Here is a 15191-nt window from a genome sequence, read left to right as displayed (position 1 = left end):
GATGCATCGTTGGGCTTCCTCAGTTCCCTCCCAGTCTGCTCCAATTAAGGAGCGGACTGGGAGGGAACTTCCTTACCCCTCACCCTAACCTCTCTTCCCCTTCCCCTATCCCTATCCTAGGCTCCCCCCCCCCCCCCCCCATTTTTTTAACTTACTTTTTGCTCATGCAAAAGAGCTTGGATGCCAGCACACGATCCTTCAGCACAGCGGCAAATGGACGCTGTACTGGGCGCCTCTAGCCCCGCCCCCCACGGACCAACCCTTTGCTGAGGCCCGGCTCTTGTGCGCATAACAGGTGTTACACGTGCGGCCGGGCCTCTTTTAAAATGCGCACGGTGGGGCAGATTTTCAGAGCCCTGCTCGCCTAAATCCGCCCAAAACCGGGCGGATTTAGGCGAGCAGGGCCCTGCGCGCCGGTGAGCCTATTTTACATAGGCCTACCGGCGCGCGCAGAGCCCCGGGACTCGCATAAGTCCCGGGGTTCTCCGAGGGGGGCGTGTCGGGGGCGGGTCCGGTCGTCGTGGCGTTTCGGGGGCGTGTCGGCAGCGTTTTGGGGGCGGGTACGGGGGCGTGGCTACGGCCCGGGGCGTGGCCGCGCCCTTCGTACCCGCCCCCAGGTCGCGGCCCGGCGCGCAGGAGGCCCGCTCGCGCGCGGGGATTTACTTCTCCCTCCGGGAGGCGTAAATCCCCGGAGAAAGGTAAGGGGGGGGTGTAGACAGGGACGGGCGGGTGGGTTAGGTAGAGGAAGGGAGGGGAAGGTGAGGGGAGGGCGTTAGAGGATTCCCTCCAAGGCCGCTTTGATTTCAGAGCGGCCTTGGAGGGAACGGGGGTAGGCTGCGCGGCTCGGCGCGTGCCGGCTATACAAAATCGATAGCCTTGCGCGCGCCGATCCAGGTTTTTAGCAGATATGCGCGGCTCCGCGCGTATCTACTAAAATCCAGCGTACTTTTGTTTGCGCCTGGAGCGCAAACAAAAGTAGGCCTATTCGCGGAGTATGAAAATCCGCCCCGGTGTGCGCAAGACTTGGCCATGTGTGTAACCCCTGTGTTTTACGCGTGCGGGCATTTAAAAAGCCAGCCGATTTTATACAAGCAGCAGAGAGAGAGCAAACTAGTGAGCAATCATCTGAAAATCAAATATACACATGCTGTTTTCCTGCCACAACTTAATTACACCCTTAGGAATGTCTCATTTTAATGTGGATAAAAGCTATGGAACCCACTTTTACTTTTCGTCACACTTGAAGAAGGTAATTTTCATCAAGCAATTTTACCCAGGTATATATCTATTTGCCTGGGGAATGCCTTTCAAACTTTCCTTCTTAAGCATGATTATAGAAAAAAGTAATGAAGCTGCAGCTTAGTAACCAAGTTTTCTTTCTACTGTAGGTGTCAGATATACAAAACATTCTGGGAATTGTTCAGATTGAAAATATTCAAATCATAGCTGAGGCATACGATATCGCCTTGGATATCAGCTTCCCTAAAGGTCAGTGTACTTCACTAAGCTGCACAAAAAAAGATTTCTTAACTATACATGAACCAATATGTGATAATACGTAATTTTCTCTATTAAAAATTTAATTTTTGGTGGGAGCTATGGTTTAGAAGTGTCCTGTTCCTTTAAATTGTGCCATCTGTGCTGTATATGTGTGTAAAAGGTTCTTGGTCAGAGACTGGATGGGAAGGCGCTGTACTGATAAATTCAGAGGCTACAATCAAGTGCTTCTGATTAAGTATGTATAAATACAAGCCCTGCAAAATATCAGAAAGCTCTGGAGGTTTTCAGAAAGGGATATTTTCTGCTGTGATTATGTCGATCCATCCAAGTGGAGAAGTTAGGGACCTTTGTTTTCAGAGTGTATTTTATTTTGCCTGAGAATTTCAAAGTTATAACAAAAAAAAAGTCAGTCAAAAAATGACTTTTACACTGATTTTTCTCCTGCATGTTATATCAAAGTAATTTTTTCACACTTTGCTTTTTTGTTCAAACATTGAAATTCCCAGGCAAATAAAATAAAACCTGAAAACAAAGGTCCCTAGGTGTAGTCCAGGATTGAGTAACTCCAGTCCTCTAAAGTCACCAAGTGGTTTTCAAGGTATCCCGAATAAATATGCTTGAGATTTGCATGCATAGCACCTTAATTATATGCAGATTTAGCTTATGCATATTTATTAGGGATAAATCTGACCATTTGATGGCTCTTGAGGACCAGAGTTGCTCACTCTTGTTGTAGTCTTTGATCATCTAATGTGAGTACTTGGAATTATAAACTTCTGTCTCAAGTTGCTATTTAGATTACATCTGTCTTCTGTTAATAAAACAAAAGTCATTTTGGAATACCAGTCAGAGTGGGAGTATTGTTTTTGATGAAGGTGTGCTTCTGTACTGAATGTTGCTTCCCCAGTTTCAAAATAAAATTATTTTAATTTGTGCACCTTAGAGGTTTAAAATAACATCTAATGTTATCCAAGATCACTGTGTTACGTATGCTGGTCTCTTTTCAATAACCAGTATTATGGGTTTCCATTTGTATGCAATATTGCATTCCATTTATTTCTTACATTTTGCAGAACCATGCCCCATTATGTACAACATAATAAAATCACATCATTCTTACACAAAATTACAAAACTGAAAATCTCCTCAAATAGCTCTCCTCCCAATAAAACAACTTCAGTAGAAAAAACAAAATAGCTTCGTGTGGAGCAGATTTGCAAAATCATGTTATATGGTTACATTCTTCCTTTTTTTTTTTTTGCTTTACAGTTCTTTCCTGTTCCTTTGGGCTTCCAATTCAATTAGAATCAGCCTCTATGAACCTTCATTTTATTAAAAAAAAATTTTTTTAATTATTTCTAGTCCGCCTATAATGGCACATGCTAAGCAGTTTATTAAAAAACAAAAACCTAAAGTTATGACATTCATTTGCAGCTGCTGTGGAGAAGGAGGTCCCCCCTATTTTCATGTCTCCCTCCATCTCTACTCAGCCATCACAGTGATAGTCCTAGACCAGAGACCCTACATCTGGCTATTAAATGTTGCTGTTGAGCAAAGGCTGAGACTCCCACACTCCGCATCACCTCAGGGAATGTGAATGCTGCCTCTTCAGCATCCCCAGCTCTGACCAGTCCCGGGAGCAGAGGCCCAATCTGAAAACTGAATCTAGGTATTCCACATAGTGATGCATAGCACTTGCCATTAAGTCACGGGGCTGGCTCCACGGTTGCACTCTTAAATCCCACCCATAATATGACTATTGCAGGTGGGAATTATTGCTTATGACTATAGATTATTTCCTTATTTTGGGAACCTTAATAAGCTATTTAAAAAAAAATCCTCTATTGTTAGGTGTCCTCCTACAGAAAAGGAAAAGGAGGCTTCCACAAAACATTAGTTATTTTTTATATAATACAAGTACGTAGGTAGAGGATTCACACACTCCTATCTTCTTACTTCATGTGCTACTACTTACTCAACAATATCTCTGCAGGTGCGGAAGGAGGTTTGGACTTTGGAATCATCAAAACTCTAGATGAAGCAAAGCAAATTTTGTCCCTAAAGAACAAGGGGAAATATGAGATTGGATTCAGGTAGGAAAGCTGCTTCTTTTTTCCACTACTACTATTTCTGATTGTCATCCTCCTCCATTGGTATCCAGTAATGACCTTCTATCTTCATTCTGCAGTTTTTATCTGGAAACTACAGAACCAGGCTTGCCAGATCTGAACTCCATCTTTTCCATCCTTCCTCAAAAAGGAATACTGGCCTCCACTGACCGTCCCACTCAAGTCCAAATCATCTTTCACTCGAAGAAAGAAATACAAATTATAGAGAAGCCCATCCTGCGTTGCCAGGTGAGGTGTCACAATAACAGAGAAGAGAGGGCTGGATTATGCTAGCTGATAGTAGAATGTTTTTTTATTATTGTATGAATATTTTATTGTATTTATGTTTTATTTTGTACATCGCTTTGGGTGATAAGATTTTATCTGAAAAGCGATTCATTAATGCTAGTAAATAAATAGATAAATATGGGTACAAATAAAGAAAGATGACTATACAGGCTGTCAACAGAGCAGGAGGGAAGGAAGAGAACAAGGCTCTACAAACTATAGTAAATAGTGCAGGAACATTTACTATGGGAGAATTCACAACGTGGTTGATGCTGTTCTCTTCCAGCAGGAGTCACTGCAGTAAATAGTATAGGAATTCTGGCTCTGGGAAAGCTCATAGTTGCTGCTGTTCCATCTTCTCCCAGCAGGAGACACCATAAAGAAAAGTTGGTGTAGGAGCAAGGTCTATAAGGAAGCCCACAGTTTGTCCAATCACATTTTCTTTTGGCAGGATTCTTAGTAGGTAGCAGTATTTTTTTTATTGGGCCAACATATAAATTACAAAAAGGAATATTGTAGATGAGCCACAAGAGTAAGTTCTTTTTTAAAAATGTTTGGTTTATTAAGAATGCTTCAATTGGAACACTTCAGAACTTCAAAAGAATATACAGATGATTGCACATCAAGAAAGAAGTGTCAGGTGTCATGTTATCCAATCAAAACAATCTAAGACATTTTTGCCCCTTTTATCCCCACAGACATCAACCATTCAATCGCCCTAGGCACACACATTACATTTACACACACATAGGGGTGGATTTTAAAAGGGTTACGCGCGTAAATCCTCAGGATTTACTTGCGTGACCGCTCCTGCGCGCACCGAGCCTATTTTGTATAGGCTGCTGTGCTGGGGGATTGCGCACCGGCATCTGGCCGGCGAGTGCAAGTTACGCTTGCCAGAGGCAGGCGGAACTTACAAAATAAAGGTGGGGGGGATTTAGGTAGGGCTGGGGGGTGGGTTAGATAGGGGAAGGGAGGGGAAGGTGGGGGGGGTGGCGAAGGAAAGTTCCCTCTGAGGCCGCTCCGATTTCGGAGTGGTCTCGGAGGGAACGGGGAAAGCCATCGGGGCTCCCCTAGGGTTCAGCGCGCGCAAGGTACACTAGTGTGCAACCCCTTGCGCGCGCTGACCCCAGATTTTATAACATGCGCGTGGCTGCACGCGCATGTTATAAAATTGGGCGTACATTTGTGCGCGCCGGGTAGCCTGCACAAATGTAGGCTGCGCGTGTAGTTTTTAAAATCTGCCCCATATAGAAATTTATCAATACCATATATACAGAAGGTTTACCTACCATCCAAAATTATATCTGTAAAAGAATTATAATTTTCTCACAGTATTGAATGTTTAAATCATTTGTATTTGTCTTTTTAGTATTTCTCAGAAAATTTCATTTTTTACATTACTGCACAATGTTTCATTAGTACCTTCCTGCTCGAGAAAGTAGGGAGTTCTTCTACCTTCCATGATAGTAAAGCTATTTCTTTTTAGCTAAAATCAGAGCATTGATTACAAATTTTTTCTGAAACCATTGATCCTTGTTCAAGATCTTGAAATAAACCAGTTTATTAATACATGTTCAATACTTTGTCCAAACAAGCAAATATTTTCCTTCAAAAAGGGCACCATTTATGACAACTGGTAAATATATGTTCCATTACCTTCTGCTCCACCATTCCCGACTCTATGGGTATATCCTCCCATCCAGCCAAAAGGGAGGCAGAGTTCTTTTTTTTTTAATGTCATCACCAGAACATATGTGATGAATAGAACTAATTCAACCAGTGTTCTCTGCCTTCAGCCATTGGATGGGAATTTTTTATTTTTATTCTAACAAAATAAAGATTTAATGAGGAAGAAGAGGACTTTTTTCTCAATTTAGCCATTTTACTTTGTCAAAAAGGCAAAATTTATGGCCATGCTCCTGCGGATGGTGCTCCTGCAGTGAAGCGAGCCAAAGACACAATGTGTTTACTCTTTTACCATTGGTTGGGTAAAGAGGAAGTGTATCTGCATTTTAATTTGGCCAATTCTTGACGAATTAATCTGATTACCTGCTTGCAGCTGAGTATTCTGTCTGCCGCAACCAGAAGTTTAATTTCTGTTTTGATGTCGGAGAAAGTTCGTCGCTGCAGCTACTCTGGAGTAAAGCACAGTTCCTCTGAAGGAACTTTATGCTCCCTTTGCCACAGTAAGTCAGAGTCGCCGGAAATGATTAAGGCTTCAGTGACAGTTATAAAGGTATTGTCACCTGAAGCTCCTGCTTCTAAGGAAGCTTCTGTTACCGGAGAACCAGTGGCAGTAGCCATTCTAACAGCTGATATGGATGTGGTGGCCATCTTAGTTGAACTACCGAGAGTGTCATCATCAAAGGGAGGTCCCAGTTCAGCTCAGGGACCGCCCAGGCTAGTTCTGGCTCAGTTTTTGTAACTGAATTGAAACAGACAGTGCCTGCTAGCAGCTCAGTTGTGTTTTTCCTGAATTTTTAAAATTCTTACATCAAGCATTTAATGCCTTACAGGAAGGTCATGAGGTTGCAGAACAGTTTCAAGGTGATTTTTCTTCTGCTGAGTTTGTTAGATCTTAAAGAAGAAAGAGATTGGATTCAGTGGAGGCTGAATCTCTTTCTCTGGATTTGGATTGTTCTCCATATTTAGCTATGGAGGATGATAAAGGAGGAAGCATTCTTGAATCTCTGGAAGTGGGTGAGATTCAGTCACCTGAGGATGAGGAGGAACAGATTAGATTGTTCCATAAGGAAGGGATGGCTGCATTAATTTTGCAAACCTCTACTGCATTACTGTTAGGATTTGTAGGTATGTGGGCCCTGGGCCAAGATGAGAGATGGTACTGCCCACAGGGAGGAGCCCTGTGAGCCTCACAGTCGGAAGGCACGATCTCAGCGGACATCAGACACAGCCGTGGAATAGAGTCTTTATTAGGGAAGTAGAAAGGCACTGCCTGCGAAGTGGGGAGTGCAGGAGAAAGTAATAAAGTCTATACGATGGGGTATACCCAGAAGGAATACCTCAGAAGTGGAGATCCGGTACTGGTCCACAGAGCAGGGTACACTGATGAGGTTTCTCCGTAGCAATGATGCGGTAGTGGCCTGCAGCGCAGGGTACACCGAAGAGGTTCCTCACTCAGAGATGTTACGGTAATGGCCCGTGGCACAGGGTACACCGGTGAGGGTTTCCTACTAGAGATGGTACAGTAGAGGTCCCCAGTGTAAGGTACACTGAAGAGGTCTCTAACCAGAGAGGGTACGGTAGTGGCCCGCAGCGCAGGGTACACCGGAGAGGATTCCATAATAAAGATGGTGCAGTAGAGATCCGTGGTGTCAGGGTACTCAAAATAAGGAAGTTCCAGCGGAGGTCCCGGGGAGCGAGGACAGGCAGCTGTCCAAGGCCGCCACTTTCCCCAATGTTGTTAAGGCAGCAAAGAAAGAGGTGAGCATTAGTGGTCGCAGCTGTCTGCGACCGAGGGGCAAAACAATTACATCTTGAAGAGGAAAAAGATGAAGCGATCCAAGATTGGGATCCAATTCTGAGTGGCACACATAAATCAGCTTCTACTTTTCCTCTTCATCCAGAGATTGAAGTTATGATCATGGCTGAGTGAGAGTTTCCTGAAGCTGGATATAGACATCAGAGAATTTTTACTAGGTTATATTCATTACCTTTTAAGGTATTGGATTGTCTTTTTCAACAGCTAAGGTGGATGCATCAGTCACAGCTTTTGCTAGGAAGACTACTATTCCTGTGGAAGGAGGTGCCTTCCTTTATGATGCTCAGGATAGGAAGTTAGAGGCAGTACTTAATAATCTTTTTTCTGCAGGTTCTTTTGTTTTATAGGGAGCGGTTTGTGCAAGTTATGTTGCCAGATCTTTGCCTTGCTGGATTCAGCAGTTATCTGAGTTAGCTAACTCAGCAAAGCTGGAGTTGGTTGTGGCTTATATATCTGATGCTTTGTATGATATAATCAGAATCTCTGCTAGGTCTTTGCCTCTTTCTGTGGGAGGTAGATGACTTCTTTAGCTAATAAATTGGTCTGCTGACTCTTTATCAAAATCTAGGTTGTCTTATTTACCTCTCAAGGGTAAATACCTCTTCAGGGAGGAATTGGATTGTTTAATAAAGAATATGGGAGATCGAAAGGTTCAGAGATTACCTAAAGATAAGGTTAAACCAAGTTTTTGGCTTTATGGAAGCTGTACTCAGTTTTTGGAAGCTAAGAGATATAGACCAGGCAAATGAGTATTACCTCAATCTTCTAGGGGTAAGAACACTCCTCAGTCCTTTAATGGGGCAAGAAGACCAAAGGGAGAGTTTGTCTGAACCACCTGTGGTTCAAATAATACACAATGAAGTCAGGAGGATTCATTTTCCAGGAAAGCCGATAGGGGGCAGACTACAGGCTTTTCTTGGAGAATGAATCCCACATTACTTTAGATCAGTGGGTTTTGGATATAATCCAATATGGTTATGCCCCAGAATTAAGAAGATTGGTAAAAAAAAACACTTTGTAATCTCACCTGCCCATTCTCCTGTCAAGTTTGCTGCAGTTCATGTGACGTTGAACAATTTGATTCATTTGCAGTTCCAATATCAGAACATAAAAAATGATATTATTCAATTTATTTTGTGATTCCAAAAAAGGACATTTCTTTCAGACCTATATATTAGATCTAAAAGGGTAAATCAGAATATATATGTTAGATGACAAATCCATAGCTCCATCTTGCCCTCGACCTCCCGACATAATCAGAGCCGCATCCGGCATTGCCGCGCACCGCAGCACACCGCGCAGGCCGACACAGTTAGGCTCCTTTCCTTACGTCAGTGTTCCTTCCGTCACTCTCCACTCCTAGCATGGGAAGAAACCAGTACTTAAGCTGACAGCCCAGCGCAAGCCCTTGCCTCGGCTACAGGCTTGCTTGTGCTGGTGCTATCTTAGGAGTTCACTGCTTTCTCGATTGGACTTGGTCTGTCTCTGGATTTATCTTGTCTGCTGCCTGCCTTTTGATTTGGATTGTCTCTGGATTTACCCTGCTTGCCGCCTGCCCTTGGATTCAGACTGTCTCTGGATTTACCTTGCCTGCTGCCTGCCCTGGGATTCGGACTGCCTCTGGATTTATCATTTGCTGTCTACTCTGGTGGATCTGGGCTACCCTCTACAGCGTGCAGGATTGCTGCCTTCTCGGCTGTCCCAGGTAAAGCTGTTATTCTACCAATTGGGTCCACATAAACTAACAATACTTCTCACAGGACAAGCAGGATGGTAGTCCTCATAGATGGGTGACATCACAGGATGGAGCCCTGTATGGAAAATGCCTCCAACATTCCCCTTTCTCTAAGGACAAGCAAGATGGTAGTCCTCACACATGGGTAACATCATAAGATGGAGCCTTGATGCGGAAAACTTATGTCAAAGTTTCTAGAACTTTGACTAGGCATACTGAGCATGCCCAGCATGCCCTATACCATGCGTCCACGCGGGGTCCATCTTCAGTCTCTTTTTTTCAGCAAAGCTGTGAGCCTAGTGATGTGATTGAACTCAAAACTTTGACTTTTTGCCTTGTGGAAAACCTTTTTCTTTGTGGGTTTTTTCTCTTCAGTCCATCGGTGGGACCCTCCTGGTGCTCACCCATAGTGGCCCCACTTGTCATTTTGTGTAAGTTTTCTTTTTTGGTGAAATCCCCCATTGTGGCAGTGCCTCAAAGCCCGCTGCCATCATTTTTTACTTCAGCCCTTTTGTTTCGCCCCATCATGGCCACATCAGGTTTTCACCAATGCCGGAGGACCATATCTATTGCTGATCCTCATGAGCTGTGCATCCTCTGCCTGGGATGTCTGGAGTTGCCGCTTGTGTGCTCAGATGACCCCGAAGGGATGTCTGCTTCGACTCAGCAAGATGGATCAGCTCTTCTGGTCGAGGAAGTCCAAATCAATGGCATCGGCATCAAAGGATCTCGGAGCCGTACCAGTGAATACCATGCCATCGACATTGGCAGGACCGTTGATTCCTTTGGGTCGCTGGTGGATAGGGGCACCGGAGAATGACTATCGTGAATCTCCTCTGGGCCAAGGACGCCGGGTTTGTCATCTTTATCTTCAGCACCGGGGAGAGATCTGGATGAACATTGAGGGAAGCCTAAGAAGCATCGGCACCAGTCTTCATCTGTGCACAGGGATGCACTGGCTTTTGCTGTGATGCCTGCAAACCAACCCCGTGGCGAGGAGCGCCCATCCTCTATTGATGCCCGGGGTCCGAGACGGTCTCCACCGGTCCTGGTGCCAGTCACTGATACCCAGTGCAGATCCGAGGAAGATCTGGCCACCCCTCCTTCCTCCCAGTCAGTGTTGGCATCAGCAATGTTCAAGGAGGAGCTAGAGCGCTGAGTCCAGCTAATGGTAGAAAGGTACCAGTCCTGTGCCACAGACGGCACTGGAGCTGGTGCCACTTGTCCTCGTATTGCTTTTAGAGAAGCTCAAGGTGCTCATCGTGGCGTTCTCGACCCAGCTGGCATCTGTTCCCAGGTAGAATTGGTGCCCAGCAGGGCATTGAGGCCTCCCCTTAACGATACAATGGTTGTTGCCAGTTTTACTGGTGTCTGCACCTCTGAATGTAGGCTGAGCACCCAAGGCCCCATCCCCTGTACCATATAATGAGGATGAGGGTTCCTATGACCCCGGGGGGGGGGGGAGGATCCAACGGAGTCCTCTGAGGACTCTGATGGTCTCCCATCAGACCCTTCTCCTCTATATGAGCGAAGGAAGTCTCCGCCTGAGGACTTAATCTTCACAGGGCTTGTGAGGATGATGGTGGAGGCCATTCTTTTTCAGCTTTTGAAAGAGGAGGAAACCAGGCACAAAATGTTTGAGATCATCCAGTTCATGGAGCCTCCTAAGGAAATCGTGGCAGTCCCAGTACACAAGATCCTTAAGGAGTTGCTGCTGAGATTGTGGGAACACCTCTCACAGTGTCTCCCATTAATAAGAAGGCAGACAGGGTCTATCGTGTCCAAAAGGCTGCCAGATTCGATAAGCGTCAGCTGCCTAACCAGTTGGTGGTGGTTGAATCCACTCTCAAGAGGGCCAAGTGCTCTCAGACCCATTCCTCAGTGCCCCCAGGGATGGGCCACAGAGTGATGGACACTCTTGGGAGGAAGGTGTTCCAAAGAACCATGCTCATTGTCCGCATCGCTGCCTACCAGCTCTACATGAGCCAAAAGTCAGGGCAGGCAGCAATCCAGCAGAGTCTGTAACCTTTACAAGAGTCAGGGCAGGCAGCAATCCAACAGAGTCCATAACCATTCCAAGAGTCAGGGCAGGTAGCAATCCAAAACGTAATCCAAACAGTCCAAACCAATTCAGGAGAAGATGGTGACAGACTACGAGAGGAGAGGCATAGCAGACAGGAGCAACCTTAAATAGGCAGAAGTGCTGACGTCATCAGAAGGAACTGCGGGAATCTTTCCCGCTGCAGGCTTCGGTGTCCTGAGCGGTGGCCCTCAGCCACCGGAGAAGTTTGGCGCTGGAAGTGGCTCTCTGCTGCTGCAGGAGGAGACAGAACTGGACTGGGTTGCGTTGGGTGAGTGTGACCGGCTAGCTCGGTTTCTCACTGTAGTATTTGTCTACTTTTTATGGTTCCACAAGATATTTAAAGGAGCAATGAAGCTTGATTAGGGGAGTGGGGCAGAAAAGTCACATCTTTCTGCTCACATCACATCATGTGACTCCGACTGGTGCTTTTTAATATATTTATATATGATCTGGAAAGGGGAAGGACAAGTGATGTGATCAAATGTGCAGACAACACAAAATTATTCAGAGTTGTTAAATCACAAGCAGATTGTGATAAATAGCATGAGGAGCTGGAAGACTGGCCACCCAAATGATAGATGAAATTTAATATGGACAAGTGCAAAGTGATACACATAAGGAAAAATAACCACACTGTAGTTACATGATGTTAGGTTCCAATTAGGATTTACCAGCCAGAAAAAAGATCTAGGCATCATAGTGGATAATATATTGAAATCATTGGCTCGATGTGCTGTGGCAATCAAAAAAGCAAACAGAATGTTAGAAATTATTAGGAAAGGAATGGTGAATAAAACAGAATGTCATAATACCTCTGCATTGCTCCATGGTGAGACCGCATCTTGAGTATTTTGTGCAATTCTAGTTGCCATATCTTAAAATATAGTTGCACTGGAAAAGGTAAAGAGAAGGGCAACCAAAATGATAAAGGTGATGGAACGGCTCCCTACTGAGGAAAGTTTAAAGAGGTTAGGGCTGTTCAGCTTGGAGAGGAGATGGCTAAGGGAGGATATGATAGAGGTCTATAAAATCATAAGAGGACTAGAATGAATAAATGTGAATTATTTACTCACTCAGATATTACAAGAACTAGGGGGCACTCCAAGAAATTTGCAAGTAGCACATTTAAAACAAATTGGAGAAAATTCTTTTTCACTCATTGCACAATTAAGTACTGGAATTCACTGTCAGAGGATGTGGTAAAGGCAATTAGCGTAGCTAGGTTTAAAAAAGGTTTGGACAAGTTCCTGGAAGAGAAGTCCATACACTTCTGTTAATAAAGTGATTTGGGAGTAGCCACTACTTATAACTGGCATTCCCTGTATGTACCCGGATCAGTCCAGACCATGGGTTGAGCCTCCTGTCCAGCACATGGAGACAGACCAAAACTGAAAAGGGTATACTATATCAGGACAGAGCCTACCCTGCAGTCCTTCAGTATTTGTCTGTAGAGATGTGAATCGGAACCGGAATTGGTTCCGATTCCGGTTCCGATTCACATCATTAATTTTTTTTTGTGCGGCCCGATCGCGGTTTTGTTTATCGGCTTCGCCCGAGCCGATAATGGACGGCCGGCGCCATATTTAAAAATGGCGTGGGCCATCCAGTGCTCCTACCATGTGACAGGGGCCGGCCAATGGCACGGATACCCTGTCACATGGTAAGGGCAAAGGGCCATCAGCGCCATTTTGATTAGTGGCAGCCGACAGCCCGAGAGCGGGAGATGGCTCCCGGGACCCCCACTGGACCACCAGGTACTTGTAAAAAGTTTTGGGGGGGTTCGGGAGGGTGGGGGAAGCTAAGGGAACAGTTTTAAAGGGTCGGGGTGGGTTTAGGGATTGTTTTGGTGTGCCGTTTTTCCCGCCCTCCCCCAAAACGATAAGAGAACCCCAGGAACAAAATCGTGGGGTTCTCTTATCGGGAGCCCCCGATTTCTGATGATTTTGAAAATATCGTCCGATATTTTCAATCGTCCGAAGCCTGATTCACATCCCTATTTGTCTGTCTCTAGCAGATGCCAGACAGCTCACTCTGCGGTTCCCTGTTAGCTTGCCCTTTCCCTCCAGGGTTCCTTCTTTGATTCTTTTCTCTGGGGGCAAGCTCAAGCAAGTATTGATTTTGTGTAAAAAAAAAAGAAAAAAAGAGGATTTTAAATTGTTTACTGTATTTGATTGTGTCAGGGAGACAATCCTGTCTCCCTCGCTCTTGAGGTGCCTAGGGGGGCTTCACCCCTTGACTTGTTCAGCTTAGGCTCCCTTCCCAGTGACCCTCTTACCTGGGGCGATACTGGTGGTGCCAGTCACTCCCCCTAAGCCTTCTGCCTTGCCCCGGGATGCCTATACCTCGGGTGAGTTTCAGGGACACTTCATTCCCCTGTAAAAAAAATGTAGTGAGTAGCCACTACTTATAACTGGCATTAGTAGCATGGGATTTATTTATTTTTTGAATACTTGCCAGATGTTTATAACCTGGATTGGACACCGTTGGAAATAGAATGCTGGGCTGGATGGACTGTCAGTCTGACCCAGTATAGCAATTTCTTATGATGTTATATTCTTACATTATCCTGAAAAGACAAGTAGGGAAAATTTTTAAATGTGTGCCATATTTGAAACTCCACCATTTCCATGGCTTCCTAATAGCTGTTGACCAAAACTTACTTCTACATTTTGGGGCAGATTTTCAAAAGGGTATGAGTGTAAGATACGCGCGTAATCCCCGAAAAGCTGCCTCTTCCACCCCCTGCACACGCTGAGCCTATGTTGCATAGGCTCGGTGGCGCGCGCAAGCCCCGGGGCTTTCCTGGTGGGGGGGGGTGTTGGGGGGGCGTCGCAGTCAGTGCGTCATCGGAGGGCGTTCCGGTGGCATGGCCACAGCCTCCGGACCAGCCCCAGGACCGGAAATGGTGCGCCGGCAGCCGGCCCGCGCACGCAAGTTACGCCTGCCTTGGGCAGGCGTAACTTTTGAAATAAAGGTAAGGGGGGAGAATTAGTTAGGGGCGGGTTAGTTAGGGGAAGGAAAGGGAAGGTGGGGGGTGCCGGAAAGAAAGTTCCCTCCGAGGCCGCTCCAATTTCGGAGCGGCCTCGGAGGGAACGGAGGCAGGCTGTGTGGCTCAGCGCGGCTACATGTGTATCTATTAAAATCCGGCGTACTCTTATTTGTGCCGGGTGCGCGAACAAAAGTACGCGCGCACGTACTTTTTAAAAATCTGCCCCTTTACTGGTAATTTAGTCCTTTTCATATGCAATACATTTATGGGCCTATAAGGATGTTTTTCAGATGTTTCTCCTGATTCTGACTGTGAAGATTCTCACAACTCCTGTTGCTCTATCCTCTCTCAGCATAAGAGAATGATATAGGTACATTGACAGTGGTTCCTCTAGTTCCAGTTTTCTCCAGCAGCATTAACTGAAGAGACATCACTGTAGAAAATGTTGTATGAGCCCTATTGAAAACGTATTAAGGTTGATATTCAAAAGCCATTTAGACGGGTAACTGAAAATGGCTAGCCGGGAATATTCAGTGCTATATGCACATAAATTCTAGGCGAACTTCAAGATGTGTGCCTAGAATTTAGGCGCATAAGTTGGAGGCGTTCTGGGGGGCAGGCAGGAGGCATTTTGGGTGGGCCAGAGTTAGCCACATATGTTATGCGGCTAACTCTGATATTTAGAATTAGCTGCTTAACCAATTCTGCTAACTCTGGTCGGCCCATAGATCTGGCCACTCCACTGTATATCTCCATTAAGTTAGCTGGATAGCTGTATCCGGCTAACTTAACTAGCCGCTCCACAGCTGAATATCGACCTGAGACTTCATTGTTCTTTCAGTCTCTGCTTCTCTCAGTATGAGACAATATAGATACGAGTTATTGTAAGAGTATTGACTATTGCAGAGCTCATATCTCCTCTTCTTCCAAACTGTGTGATTGGAGCTATTGCAGATAATATTGTAGGACTTCAACCTGTGAAG

The 15191-nt window shown here is 45.3% G+C and overlaps 1 protein-coding gene across 1 annotated transcript in view; it reads left to right on the top strand.

Moving 5' to 3' along the window:
* Nucleotides 1-15191, top strand: part of HYDIN (HYDIN axonemal central pair apparatus protein) — a 1819717-nt gene that overhangs the window by 1245656 nt on the left and 558870 nt on the right. The window contains exons 54-56 of the mRNA XM_029609235.1: nucleotides 1389-1488; nucleotides 3494-3593; nucleotides 3689-3857. Of these exons, the coding sequence (XP_029465095.1) occupies nucleotides 1389-1488; nucleotides 3494-3593; nucleotides 3689-3857 (369 nt within the window). The remainder of the gene's footprint in view (nucleotides 1-1388; nucleotides 1489-3493; nucleotides 3594-3688; nucleotides 3858-15191) is intronic.

This window comes from Rhinatrema bivittatum, chromosome 7 (assembly GCF_901001135.1).
Source record: "Rhinatrema bivittatum chromosome 7, aRhiBiv1.1, whole genome shotgun sequence".
Classification (NCBI taxonomy): domain Eukaryota; kingdom Metazoa; phylum Chordata; class Amphibia; order Gymnophiona; family Rhinatrematidae; genus Rhinatrema; species Rhinatrema bivittatum.
The sequence above is the reverse complement of the archived record's forward strand: the minus strand, read 5'-3'. Positions and strand labels throughout refer to the sequence as shown.